This window comes from Lepidochelys kempii, chromosome 2, assembly GCF_965140285.1.
Source record: "Lepidochelys kempii isolate rLepKem1 chromosome 2, rLepKem1.hap1, whole genome shotgun sequence".
Taxonomy (NCBI): domain Eukaryota; kingdom Metazoa; phylum Chordata; order Testudines; family Cheloniidae; genus Lepidochelys; species Lepidochelys kempii.
In genome coordinates, this window is record NC_136381.1 from 40,666,305 (window position 1) to 40,681,529 (window position 15,225).

Sequence of the window (15,225 nt, forward strand, 5' to 3'; positions counted from 1 at the left end):
GCATTCCGGAAGGACATTGCTATTCAAAAGATTCCACGCTTGCATGCCAGAGACACATGCACACCTACACGAGGTCCACTCTGACTACAACAATTCAAAGAACAACAGTTACTGTAGGATATGTAACCGTTCTTTAACATGTTAACCACATTGTGAATTATTAACTACGTTTGTACAGGTTAAACTATAAAGACTCTGTCGTGTTCATTATTTTTAATGATAGAGAAAATCTTAATTTCCCACTATTTTTATTTGACATGAGAGAATTTTAGAAAATCCATCCTTTCATAGTTGTGAGAGTATTAGTTTAGAGTTTTACTGTATTGTGGTGGATACAAGCAACTCTTGTTTTCTTTAAAGTGGGGTGATTATAACTGCTTACTTTTTGTTGTCATTGTTTTTATTATAGTAATGATCATAATGCTAAGGAGCCCCAGTCATGCACCAGGGAGCGTATTTAGTCAGAGATAAGAGAGTTATAAATTCCTCTTTTTAAGTTTCCTTAAGTAAATTGAACACTTCAGTTGTTCTACAATTCCCACTCGAACTCCCCCAAAAAGGTGACTCAGAGTGCAAATTAAATGTGATTTGTTCATTTTTGAGAAGCTTCAACTCTAATCTTGCTGACCACTTTCCTTAATTTGCATTTAATGGCAAGGATACTGTTTCTTTTAGTTTTTCCTAGGTTTACAGATGTTTTCAGTCTCCTGACATGTATTTAATAGAAATTTTTATGTAGCTCTGAAATCTTCAAGAGTAGCTCAAGGAAAATATAGAGTGAGCTTATTTGTTTGTTGTGAACGAGGGGGAGCGACATGGTATCTGTCATAAATAAACTTGTTATTTTTTCTGATCATAATTATGTCTTATGTATGAAGCATAAGTACAGTAAGCAGAGCAGGAAGAAAAATAATTAGTTGTTAGATGACGCAATACTATAGACCTGCGTCTGCCTCTTTAATGCTAATAGCTGAGTTACTTTTTGGCCACATAAACTATACAATGTAAAAGCTGGGGGGGATCATAAAGATTTTTTTTAATAGGTATTATTTTTTTCCCCAGCACCTCGGCCTCCTTCCATCAGGAGCCATGCTATTGCTATCTCCTGTTGGATCATGGCTCTCCCCCCAGCCCCCCCCCCCCGCTCCCCCCTCCCCACTTTCCTCCTCTCCAGCTCTGACTGCAGAGAGCCAGGAACCTGATTCAAGTCACACTGAATTCAAATGGAGTTGAATCAGGCCATAGGAGAGGAAGTAGAAACAGGACCTGAAGCAGAGACATTGGATAAGCCCTGAATTTGGCTCATTGGTGCATGTGTGTGTGATTGTCCATATTTGAAAAGATGAATAGAGGCAGCAGCTGCCTGGGCTTACAAAGGGAACTGGGGCAACAGCTAAGGGAGACTTGGGTAAAGTGTGGAAACATACATACATTTATGTGAAAACGTCACAGAATAAATGGAGGAAGCACCATGGATAGAGAGGAGTGGAAGAGTTAAGTGAGCAGGTTCTGGGGAACAGGAAGCCGTTATTTGAAAAAAAAAAAAAAAAAAAAAAAAAGGAAATGGTTGAAACAATGAGAAACTCAGAGGGAAAGCTTATTAGAACAGAAAGATGTAGAGAGGGCATGTAGGAGAGAATAACTGAATGAAGCTGAGGCAGTAGGGAGAAAACACAATACAGAAATAAAGGTTAGTGAGTGAAAAGAAACTAGACCAACTACTAATATTGCAGTAAAATTATAGTGAATGGGGAAAGCCAAACAAACAAAACCCACAGTGCCAGAGACACAGAGGAAAAGATTCACCAATGTACCTTAGAAAGAAAAAGTTGGATGAATAAAAGTAGAAAGGGAAAAAAAGTGAGTAAGTTTGTTATTAATTTATAGGAAGTCTAATACCAAATTATATTTGTGGTTTTTTCATATACCTGTGATTCTGGCTAACTGAGGGGAGGCTGATTTTGTGGGCTACTCAAAAAATATTAACCAGGCTACTTGCACTCTCAAGTCCTGCTCCAGGGTAGATAAAAATCAATGGTTGGGGTTTTTTTCTTTTCTTTTTTTTTGGGGGGGGGGTTTGATTTTTTTTTAATTTAAATTAAATATTGGTTTATTTTAAAAAAATCTATTTAAAATTAAATTTGAAATTGACAACATATGTTAAAGCCCACACATATAATAATGTGTTAAAATCATGAAAATTAAACACAAAAATTGTAGTAAGCAGTTTGCTTCTAAAGTTTTAAAGAAAATCAGATCACTGAGCTTGTGGAAGTCAATGGTTAAGTGCCTGGCCCCAGAATTTGTTGAAGTCCTAAACCAGACTCTTCTACAGGTACAGAGGGAATATTTTCTTCATTACAATTTATTGAACTAGATCAGTTCAATGACTAGTTCATTCAAAGTTAAGAAACCAGTTGGCAGCTGAAAAAGCAGGAAAGTAAACAAGTTGTGAGAGGAAGAGCTCTACTAATTTTAAAATCTTGAAGGACGTGATGACCAGGAACAATAAGTTCAATTCACTACCTTCAAATAACGCTTCTTTGCTTAAAAAATCAGTTACTTTTAATGCAAAACATGTTTTGATAAGACAAAAAAAATCAAAAAGTTTATGTATCCAGCACATTGAAGGTAGTTTTATTTAATTTAAATAAAATAAATAAATGCTGTTTTTGTGCATTTTTAATTGAATTTGAATTTCCATCTATATAGAGCTTGACATAAATCACAGTTAAAAAGTTCATCATCTAGTAAGTTAGAAATGCATCATTTACTGTTTTCTAACATAAGAATTGTAAAAATTAAGAATCTCAATAAATGTAAATTAAGCTATGCTACTGTTTAAATAAATGTATATAGATAGAGTGCATCTTCCCGCTTAGCAAAAAAATAGTACCAAGTTTAGTGTAAAGACTCTATTTAGTTGTAAATCAACATGTTTTAGTGGTTATCAGTGAAAATAAACCTTTCTTTAAGAAAATAAATAAAACATGATTAAAATTGATTATTTAAATCAAGGTACAGCTCTGCTTCCTCCAAACCCTTAAAGGAAAAATAGTTAATAAAAATTGCTTTTTGTACATCTGTGGGCTTCTTTAGGTAAAACTGATGGCATCCTTTGAACATATCATGCTTTTGTGTCTAGTTACTTTACAGGAACTGAGACCAAAAGAAAAAAAGCTCCTTAAATTTTACAATAAAATGCAAGCATACACACTGTAGTTGTTTTACAATTCTTAAATATACTACGGTGTACCACAGTCCAGGTTTGCAGTTGATGAAATTTCTTTTCTCAGCAGATCAGAAAGCCCACACACTCATACATTATACATATGCCTAAAAAAATGTTTGCAACATTCTCCTGCTCCTCCGCCCTCACTGTAGTTTATTCTCTCTTTAAAACAGGATAATTCCACCCAATCTAGGTTTTTACTTAGTTTGCTTTTAATGCTTATAATAAAAAAGTACAGGTTTGTCTAGTGTTCTTGTTTTTCATTTCAACTAGGTTACTTGTGCTTGTCATAGAATCAGAGAATCGTAGGACTGGAAGGGACCTTGAGAGGTCTTCTAGTTCTGTCCCCTGCACTCAAGGCACGACTGAGGATTATCGATCATCCATGACAGGTGTTTGTCTAATTTGCTGTTAAAAATCTCCAATGACAGACATTCCACAACCTCCCTAGGGAATTTATTCCAGTGACTAACTACCCTGACAGTTAGGAAGTTTTTCATCCATCTAAACCGCCCGTGCTGCTATTTAAGCCCATTAGTTCTGGTCCTTTCCTCAGAGGTTAACGAGAACAATTTTTCTTCCTCTCCTTGTAACAACCTTTTATGTACTTGAAAACTATTATCATGTCCCCCTTCTCCAGACTAAACAAATGCAATTTTTTTCAGTCTTTCTTCATAGGTCATGCTTTCTAGACCTTTAATCATTTTTGTTGCTCTTCTTCGGACTTTTTCCAATTTGTCTTTCCTGAAATGTGGTGCGCAGAACTGTACACAATACTCCAGTTGAGGCCTAATCAGCACGGAGTAGAGTGTAAGAGTGCTTACTTCACTCCTGCTAATACATCCCAGAATGATGTTTGCTTTTTTTGCAACAGTGTTACACTGTTGACTCATATTTTGCTTGTGATCCATTATGACCCCCGATCCCATTCTGCAGTCTTACTTCCTAAACAGTCATTTCCCATTTTGTATGTGTGCAACTGATTGTTCCTTCCTATGTGGAGTACTTTGCTTTTTTTCCTTATAGAATTTCATCCTATTTACTTCAGACCATTTCTCCAGTTTGTCCAGATAATTTTGAATTTTAATCCTATCCTCCAGAGCACTTGCAACCCCTCCCACTTTGGTGTCATCCGCAAACTTTGTAAGTGTACTTTCTATGCCATTATCTAAATCATTGATCAAGATATTGAACAGAACTGTACTCAGAACTGATCCCTATAGGACCCCACTTGATATGCCTCTCCAGCTTGACTGTGAACCACTGATAAATATTCCCTGGGAATGGTTTTCCAATCAATTATGCACCCACCTTAGAGTAGCTATATCGAGGTTCTGTTTCCCTAGTTTGTTTATGAGAAGGTCATGTGAGACAGTATCAAAAGCCTTACTAAAGTCAAGATATACCACATCTATCGCTACCCCACTTCCACAAGCCTTGTTACCTTGTCAAAGAAAACTATTAGGTTGGTTTGACCCAATTTGTTTTTGACAAATCCATGCTGACTGTTGTTTATCACCTTATTATCTTGTCGGTGTTTGCAAATTGATTGCTTAATTATTGTCATTATGTTTTTTATTGTACTGGTAGAATTTGTATATTTATATTATTTGAGTACAACATTTTATGATTCATAGTATTCTTTTATTCTGGATGTAGCCTCTGGGGAGATAGTTACATAGACTTAATATAGTGTTTTTTCTGTTTAATAGATTAACTGTTCTATTCGATGGGTGAACTCTTTTGACGTCCCACAAATGGCAACATATTTCAGACATAATTCTTTTATGAAAAGAATGGGAGTGGGAGTTTATGCCGTAATTTATATGGCACTTTCTAGCCATCTGCTCTGTAAGGCTATGATCCTGTTATATGCGGAGTACTCTCAACTGCCAGTGAAGTAATTTACTCATTGTCTATACACCATCTGTGCACCAGTTTTGCTAATTCAGTTTAAAACCACATCTTTAATTAAACTGCTACAACTGTGTATTATTTTTATTTAGTACATACTGATATTTGAGTTTGTATAACAATAAGTAGACATTACATGAATCAGTGCAGAGTTAGTCCAATAAATTCATAAACATAGCTTATTTTGTAGGGCAGTAAATCTTCCATCTTCAGACAGTTTTAACTTTTCCTTTCCTTTCAACTAAGGAAACGCTACTTCACCGCAAGTACAAAGACCTTCTTTCATGGACTACTTTGATAAACAAGATTCCAAGAATAAAAGCCATGAAAACTGTAATCAGAACATGCCTGAACCCTACCACATATCCAAAAATGTTTTCCCTGATAACTGGAAAGTCCCTCAAGACGGAGATTTTGATTTTGTAAGTACATTTACAGTGTTACTTTTCTAATGTTTACTTCCTTGCATACTGTTTATTTTATATATGCTAAAATTAATTAATCCTTTCTATAGCTTTCTAGTAGTGCAAACAAAATAAGTCATCTTTCAAGGATAACTTCCAAATATTTAATAATAAAGTCATGTTCTAGCTGTTATAACAACACGGAACATGACTTCTAAAAGAGAGTGGTAGATTGGAGTGAAAACATTAAAAAAAATTCCTTTCAGTAAATGTATTCCTGGCGCTTTTCAATTTTGTATTGTAGTTTTTATCTTTATCGAACTTCTTGTGTGATCTAGTTTATTAAAGCCTTCAAAAATATGAATATACTGTAAATGGGTTTTTTTGAGTTAATATCTCAAGTGAGACATGTAGAAAGAATTTTAAACTAGGCAGAGCAATTTACATATCTCCTAAGTAGATTGAATAAGATCATTTAATGTGTCCTTTGAGTCTTTTGGTACAACTTGTATTACAATTCCTGTGATTTCTGGAACAAATTATTACATCTTTAGAAATAATACGTTGATCTGTTTGCTCTCTGTTACACTAGCTTGAATGTCTTTTCCTTCAAAATGTGGGGTTTTTTTAAAGATAACAATGAAAAATATGGCAGAGACAAAAAGAACTGTCTCCAAGCAGCCAGTAAACCGATATAGTTTTAAAATGTTCTTTTATCAAAATGAAATAAATAAACTGATAAGATTGACTTGGACACGTGATGTATAGCTGTAACCTTTTTTTCCCCCACTCTTTTATATTTTCTAATCTTTCTAAACAAGGGAATTTAACATACCTATTGTAGCTTTAACATGATCTTTCCTTCACTACACTGTAGTAGCTAAATTTGATCACGATACCTTCAGAAATTGAAAAACACTGCATTTAATTTTAGGTGACAGCTGTAGGTGTGGGATTTTTTTCTCCGTTTTCACTTACTGTCTTTCTAAATAAAGCTGACTCTTACATTTAAGCTACTATGATACGGCAAGTGAAACAGTACAATATAAACTGTTGCTGTAGAAGAATAAAGCTTTTGAATAAGTACACTGTTTTTTTCTATGCTACAAAAATACAATAGCCAGCATCTTCATAATCAACAAGTGAAATAACTAGTACATTATTCATTGGAAAATAACTATCTGTATCTAAATGTGGTTTATATGGTAGTAATAAAACTACTTTAGAACTGTTGTAAAAACTGTTTTGCTTTTACGGATGGGCAATAATTACAAACAAAATGAATACATTTGTAAATTCTAAGGTCCTGAACCTGTAAATATTTATCCACAAGTAAATTTACACAAATCATAGAAGATTAGGGTTGGAAGAGACCTCAAGAGGTCATCTAGTCCAACCCCCTGCTCAAAGCAGGACCAACCCCAACTAAATCATCCCAGCCAGGGCTTTGTTAAGCCGGGCCTTAAACACCTCTAAGGATGGAGATTCCACTACTTCTCTAGGTAACCCATTCCAGTGCTTCAGCAGCCTCTTTGTGAAATAGTGTTTCCGAATATCCAACTTAGATCTTCCCCACTGCAACTTAAGACCATTGCTCCTTGTTCTCTCATCTGCTACCACTGAGAACAGCCTACCTCCATCTGCTTTGGAACCCCCTTCAGTAGCTGAACATTGCCATCAGATCCCACCCTGACTCTTCTCTTCTGCAGACTAAATAAGCCCACTTCCCTCAGCCTCTCCTCATAAGTTATGTGCTCCAGCCCCCTAATCATTTTTGTTGCCCACCGCTGGACTCTCTCCAATTTGTCCACATCCTTTCTGTAGTGGGGGGCCCAAAAACTGGATGCAATACTCCAGATTTGGCCCCAGCAGTGCCGAATAGAGGGGAATAATCACTTCCCTCGATCTGCTGGCAATGCTCCTACTAATGAAGCCCAATATGCCTTTAGCCTTCTTGGCAACAAGGACACACTGTTGACTCATATCCAGCTTCTCATCTACTGTAATCCCCAGGTCCTTTTCTGCAGAATTGCTGCTTAGCCAGTCGGTCCCCAGCCTGTAGTGGTGCATGGGATTCTTCTGTCCGAAGTGCAGGACTCTGCACATGCCCTTGTTGAACCTCATCAGATTTCTTTTAGCCCAGTCCTCCAAATTGTCTAGATTACTCTGGACCCTATCCCTATCCTCCAGCATATCTACCTCTCCCCCCAGCTTAGTGTCATCCTCAAACTTGCTGAGGGTGCAATCAATCCCATTATCCAGATCATTAATGAAGATGTTGAACAAAACTGGTCCCAGGACAGACCCCTGGGGCACTCCTCTTGATACCAGCTGCCAACTAGACATCAAGCCGTTGATCACTACTCATTGAGCCCGATGATTTAGCCAGCTTTCTATCCACCTTATAGTCCATTCATCCAATCCATACTACTTTAACTTGCTGGCAAGAATACTGTAGGAGACCATATCAAAAGCTTTGCTAAAGTCAAGATATATCACATCCACCGCTTTCCCCGTATCCACAGAGCCAGTTATCTCATCATAGAAGGCAATCAGGTTGGTCAGGCATGACTTGCCCTTTGTGAATCTATGTTGACTGTTCCTGATCACCTTTCTCTTCTCCCAAGTGCTCCAAAATGGATTCCTTGAGGACTTGCTCCATGATTTTTTCAGGGACTGAGGTGAGGCTGACTGGTCTGTAGTTCCCTGGATTCTCCTTCTTCCCTTTTGTTAAAGATGGGCATTATATTTCCCTTTTTCCTATTGTCTGGGACCTCCCCAGCTTGCTGCAAGTTTTAAAAGATAGTGGCTCTGCAATCACATCAGCCAACTACCTCAGCACTCTCGGATGCATTAGATCTAGCCCCTGGACTTGTGCATGTCCAGCTTTTCTAAATAGGCCTTAACCTGTTCTTTCACTACTGAGGGCTGCTCACCTCCTCCCACTACAGTGCAGCATTCCGGGAGCTGACTTTGTCTGTGAAGACCGAGGCAAAAAAAGCTTTGAATACTTCAGCTTTTTCTACATTATCTGTTACTAGGTTGCCTCCCCCATTCAGTAAGGGTCCCACACTTTCCCTGACCTTTTTCTTGTTTCAAACATACCTGTAGAAACCCTTCTTGCTACCCTTCACATCCCTTGCTAGCTGCAACTCCAGTTGTGCTTTGGCCTTCCTCGTTACACCCCTGCATTCTTGAGCAATATTTTTATACTCCTCCCTAGTCATCTGTTCAAGTTTCCACTTCTTGTTAGCTTCCTTTTTGTGTTTAAGCTCACGGAAGATTTCTCTGTTAAGCCAAGCTGGTTGCCTGCCATATTTGTTATTCTTTCTGCACATCAGGATGGTTGGTTCCTGCACCCTCAATAAGGCTTCTTTATAATACAGCTAGTCGTCCTGGACTCCTTTCCCCCTCATATTAGCCTCCCAGGGGATCCTACCCATCAGTTCCCTGAGGGAGTCAAAGTCTGCTTTTCTGAAGTCCAGGGTCTATATTCTTCTGATCTCCTTTCTTCCTTTTGTCAGGATCCTGAACTCAACCATCTCATGGTCACTGCTGCCCAGGTTGCCACCCACTTGTACTTCCCATACCAATTCTTCCCTGTTTGTGAGAAGCAAGTTAAGAGGAGCATGGCCCGTACTTGGTTCCTCCAGCACTTGCTCCAGGAAGTTGTCCCCAACACTCTCCAAAAACTTCCTGGTTTGTCTGCGTATTGCTCTCCCAGCAGATGTCAGGGTGATTGAAGTCCCCCATGAGAACCAGGGCCTGTGATCTGGAAACTTCAGTTAGTTCTCCGAAGAAAGCCTCGTCTACCTCATTCTCCTGGTCTGGTGGTCTATCGCCGATGCCCACCACAACATCACTCTTGTTCGAGGATGGCCAACCTGTGTCTCTGGAGCCACATGCGGCTCTTCAGAAGTTAATATGCAGCTCCTTGTATAGGCACCGACTCCAGGGCTGGAGCTACAGGTGCCAACTTTCCAATGTGCCGGGGGGTGCTCACTGCTCAACCCCTAGCTCTGCCACAAGCCCTGCCCCCACTCCACCCCTCCCATCCATCCCCTGAGCCTGCCATGCCCTTGCTCCTCCCCCTCCCCCCAGAGTCTCCTGCACGTCACGAAACAGCTGATCGGGAGGTGCGGGGAGGGAAAGGGAGGCTCTGATCCGCGGAGCTGCTGGTGGGCGGGAGGCGCTGTGGGAGGAGCTGATGGGGGCTGCTGACGTATTACTGTGGCTCTTTGGCAATGTACATCAGTAAATTCTGGCTCCTTCTCAGGCTCAGGTTGGCCACTCCTGCCCTTGTTGCTCTTGCCTCCAAACTTAACCCAAAGACTCACAACAGGTTTCTCCAGTTTCATATTGTAGCTCTGAGCAATCATACTGCTCCCTCACATACAGTGTAACTCCTCCACCTTTTTTCCGCTGCCTGTCCTTCCTGAACAGTTTATACCCATCCATGACAGTGCTCCAGTCATGTGAGTTACTCCACTGAGTCTCTGTTATTTCAATCACATCATAGTTCCTTGACTGTGCCAGCACTTTCAATTATTCTTGATTGTTTCCCAGGCTTCTTGCTTTCGTGTATAGGCACCTAAGGTGCCAATTGCCCTGCTTTCTCAGTATGAACCAAGGAGGACTCCCCTGTTGCACCCTCATCCTTGTGTTTCCTCCCAGTATCCTACTTCCCCCCTTACCTCTGGGCTTAGGTCACCATCCCCCAGCGAACCTAGTTTAAAGTCCTCCTCACTAGATTAGCAGTAGTCCCACTGAACTCAGTGAGACTACTCACATGTATCAACTTGTTTGCTATGTGTATCAAGGCCTAAATAATTTATAATCTTTAGCAAGAAATCATATAGTGACTTACTGTTATTGAACCTCTTCAGTGCTTTAGCTTTTTTAAAATTCAACTGAAAAGATTTTTTTAAATAAATATACAAAATTATTTGAAATCTCAGATGATTGATAGAATGAACCAGTAGCACAAAAAATTACAAACAACATTTTAAAAGTTACATGAAGTGGTGATGCTGTTTTAAAAACCTACTAAAACTTGAATATGTGTTTTTACACAATATTAATTTGTGAGAGACAAGATGGATCCAATATATTTTACTGGACCAACAACAGTGGGTAAAAGAGACAAGGATTTTGAGCTTTACAGAGCCCTTTAGGTCTGGAGCATATTACTTCACCCACCTTGTCTCTCTCATATCCTAGGACCAACATGACTAGAACAATATTAATTTGTGGCAGTTGTTGCAAAATACATTATTGAGACTAAGAGGATTAAAAAAGGATTAGATGTTTATATGGATAAAACAAGAATAAAAGTATAAGTTACTTTATTTAGGATTAATGTTTTAGTTTGGTACTGGCTGCTGTCAGAGACAAGATACTGGATTAGAAGGACCATTGGTTTTAACCAGTAGGGCAATTGTTATGTATTTATTTATTTTCAGAATACTTCGGTTTGTCTTTAAGCAGTCAGAAACGGGTATGTTTTTTTCAAATTAGAATGCTTTGAAAAAAATTATTGGCAATACTGCTGAAAGGTCTGCAAGAGACTTTCCAAAAGGATAAATCTCTGGGAAGCATGCATAATAAATTTCCTACTTACATGAAATCAACATTAATTTTTTAGATTACTGACATACAGTCTTTTAAATCATTTATGAAAAAGATAAATAATAGAGAACTTTTAGTACTAAAGGACTCTATTCTATCTCAAGTGGAATTATACTTAATGGGACCAAGATAGAGATTCTAAAAGTGAATACAGGCAATCGTGACTGCTATGTTTGTTTAGGGATCGAAAGTTAACACTTTAATTCTAAAGTAAGGATGCTGCTCCAGACCCACTCTAATGCTAACATACTGTAATAGTGCTTTGTGATACCAGGTGGAAGAGCTAGCACCATGTCAGATGGTAGTGGCCAGTCTCATATGAAAGATGATATGATTATTCTGTAAAAGGGAGGAGGATTGTACTATGTTTTACCACACTCCCGAGGCAATACATAATGTGCCAATGGTAGCAGCCAACAAATACTTTACTCTTTAGCCAGAAGGGCAGAACAAAAAGTGCCACAATAATGGAGGGTAACAGACCATATTCAGATGTCTGGAGAGGGAAAAGTAATATCAAGTTTATTAGTGCATCTGGCTTTTGTTAATGCGGTGTAAAAGGGAAGATGTGCCACTCAAACTTTGCAATTAATTAAAAAAAGTCAGATGCATATTTTAGCTTTAAACAAAGTTAATAGTAAAGGAAATATTTAAGATCTTTTGCTTATACAAGGATTTTTAAAAAAATGAAATTGGGTGGACTATTTTTGCATTCAGAGAAATAAAATATTGGGATTACCACTTTTTCCTGCAAGCATACAATTGGTTTATGCTTGTGCAGAAGTGTTGGCAGAAGTGGGGCATAAGTTCTTCAATCCAGAAGGTATATTTTCTTTGTGTTGTACTGCTAGATAGTCAATATCCTAGTATATTTTATTTGCTAGTTTTCCAAATACTAACCAAAAAATTAGTTCCAGGCCAATGGGGGCTGCAGAAAGCGGCGCAGGCTGAGGGGCATGCTGGCCGCCCTTCCTGCAGCCCCCATTGGCCTGGAGCAGCGAACCGCAGCCAGTGGGAGCCACGATTGGCCAAACCTGCGGACGCAGCAGGTAAACAAACTGGGCCAGCCCGTCAGGGGCTTTTCCTGAACAAGCAGCGCCCCTAGTTTGAGAACCACTGTCCTACACCTCCTCATGCCCTGTACCAAGGCTATATAAGGCTGTGTTGGTGAACTGCCATCACTTTCTTCTCAACCTCCTTTGGCCAGTGGTGGAGTCTAGCATGTGCCTGTTCACTGTGTACCTCCCCCCCCCACCCCTTTTATTAGTCTTTTAGCTTTATAGTTAGTTCTTAGTAGTAGTAGGTTTAGTACCATATAGTTGGAACATTTGTTCCCCTTTTCTTAAAATACATACACACATTTTTTTTCTTTTCCCCCTACTGCGGGGCTTGAACAGCCTTTTCTTCTGTCAGGAAGGCTGGGCTCCCCAAGATGTAAAAGGCGCCTCTCTTGTCAAGAAGTAATCCTGTTAGCGACTAGTACTCCCACTGCATTTGTTGTTAAAGGGAAGATCCAGTAAAAACACGGAAATGAACTATAGAATACTAATGATGGAGCCAAGTCCAGCAACATCTCCCGCCCCCAACCCTGCCACATGCAAGAGGTTTGATAAATACTATGTTCTGGGCAGGGATTCTGAGTTTTTATTTTCTCATCTAGCATCAAATTTTGTGGTTGTGGATGCAGTCAGTGAAAGGGGACAGACAGCATACCCCAAAAGCCACCTCTTATAATAAGAACCAAAAAAGTCAAAGGACCAAGCCAAAATTTGGTTTCCTTACCTCATCACACTCACCTCTCTGTCTCCGTGGCAGCTCCCAATCAAACCTTTACTGTTGTCTCAGGATGTGAATCAGATGCTTCATCCCAGTCTGAATGTCCTGCAACTACAAACTTGATTCCTCAATGGCTCTCAGGACTACAGATCACACGTGCGTCGGAAGTGCAAAAGATACTGTTAGATAGCAAAAAGGAATCTACTAGACATTCCATTTCTGAAGAAAGTAAGATATAACATTTGGTGTAACCAGCGCCATCTTTCTCCTATCCAGTCGTCTCTTTCCTCAATTTTGGATTACCTCTTGGACTTGAAAAATTCAGGCCTTCTATGTGTTCCATCAAGGTTCATTTACCAGCAATAACAGCTTTCCATGTGTCAGTGGAAGATTTCTTGGCTTATCCGACCACAGCGAGATTCCTAAAAGGATTTACCAATCTTTGTCCATATATTAGAGCTGTTACACCACTTTGGGATCTCAACCTGGTTCTTAACTGTCTCATGAGACAACCTGTTGAGCCATTAGCTACATGCTTACTGCTACATCTGTCTATGAAAATGGCCTTCTTGGTAGCCATCACTTCTACTTGAAGGCTTGGGGATATGGGGGCTCTAATGGCAGACCCTCCCTTTATTTTGTTCTCCAAGGAGAAGGTATCTTTATGACCTCATCCAAAGTTCTTACCCAAGGTGCCCTCTGAATTGCAGCCAAATCATTCGCCTTCCGGGTTTTTTAACTAAGCCACATCAGTCTACACAAGAGTCTGTGTTTAATACTATACTAGATGTTAAGAGGGCGTTAGCCTTTTACTTGGACAGGACTAGGCCATTCAGGAAGACTCCTAGATTCCTTTGTTTCTGTTGAAAATAGGTCTAAGGGAGTGCCTGTCTCCACTCAGAGACTTTCTAAATGAATCTCTGGATTTATTATTGCCTGCTACGGTTTAGCTGAGGTTACACCTCTCTTAAGAGTGGCTGCACACTTGACTAGATCACAGTCTGTCTGTAGCTCTACTCAAAGATGTTATGGTTAGTGAAATCTGCAGAGCTGCAACATGATCCTTGATGCATATGTTTTCCTACCATTATGCCCTAATTCACGCTGCAAGATTAGATGCAGCAGAAGGCAACAAGTTTCTTCTTCAGTAATGGACTCTTTTCTGAAACTCAGATCTCCTGAAAGGATTACTGCTAGGGAATCACCTAACGTGAAGCACCCCTATGGACACTACTCAAAGAAGGAGAGGTTACTCACCTCAGGGCCGTAATCAGGGCCGGCTCTACAGTTTTTGCCGCCCCAAGCAGTGAAAAAAACTGCCGCCGAATTGCCGCCACGGCCGGCGGAACAGAGGAGCTGCCGCTGAAATTGCCGCCACCGCGGAAACACTGCTGCCCCTTTCTAACTGCCGCCCCAAGCACTTGCTTGGAATGCTGGTGCCTGGAGCTGGCCCTGGCCGTAACTAGGGTGGGGAAAGAGGAGCAGCTGCCCAGGGCACAGAGCCAGCAGGGGCGCAAAAATGGGGCAGCGCAGGATCAGGCCAAGTGGTGTCAGCCCCCCACCCCTGCAGGATTGGGCCCAGCCGCATCAGTGGGAGTTTATGGGTGTAGTCCCCCCCCCCCCCCCACAAACCACAAACCACAAGCAGAGGCCTGAGCAGGGAGCACAGGGGATAATCAGGAGCTGCTTCTCCTGCCTCTAAAGCTGGACGCCACCTCCTGGGTCCTTGTGCCAGTCATTTTCCTCTTCTACGTGTGTTGGGTGCCCTATATGGCCCTTATCCTAATTTTCTGGACAACGGTGAGTGCCCGCAGTGTGTGTGGGGAATATAGGGAAAGGGGGCTGAGGTGGGGGAAGAGGCAGTGGGGAAGGAAGGGGCATGGGATAGGGCAGGGGGAAGAGAAGGGGATAAGGGAAGGGAGCAAGGAGATGTGGGAGTGGGGGGAAAGGGGAATGGGGGAAAAAAGGGTATAGGGGAATGGCAGGAAAGCAGGAGCCCCGCATGCAGCGTCCCCTCGACAGCAGTGGCAGGTGGGGCTCCCCCATTAAGTCAGCTCATCCCCCCAACACTGGGAACCCACCTCCAGTGGGTACCCCTGCTGCAGGTACCCCCTCCAGTGCCCCCACAGATATCCCCTCCAACACCCTGCAAATATCCCTTCCAGCACCCCCCAGGTGTCCCCTCCAGCTCCTCCTCCCCCTGCCAGTGTCCTCTATTTGGGAACTTGAAATATGGTAACCCTAGGGGTTGCTCTGTTCTCATGGACTTGG

General features: G+C 40.7%; 1 protein-coding gene across 7 annotated transcripts in view; it reads left to right on the forward strand.

Annotated features, from left to right (window-relative positions):
* Positions 1 to 15,225, forward strand: part of STK3 (serine/threonine kinase 3) — a 291,185-nt gene that overhangs the window by 184,399 nt on the left and 91,561 nt on the right. For 4 of the 7 annotated variants that reach the window (XM_073330478.2, XM_073330479.2, XM_073330481.2 and 1 more), the window contains one exon: positions 5,393 to 5,568. In XM_073330478.2, coding sequence (XP_073186579.1) covers positions 5,393 to 5,568 — 176 coding nt within the window. Of the gene's footprint in view, positions 1 to 3,505; positions 3,625 to 5,392; positions 5,573 to 15,225 lie in introns of those variants that run through there. The other 3 variants (XR_012157123.2, XR_012157124.2, XM_073330482.2) reach the window with 2 other exon arrangements.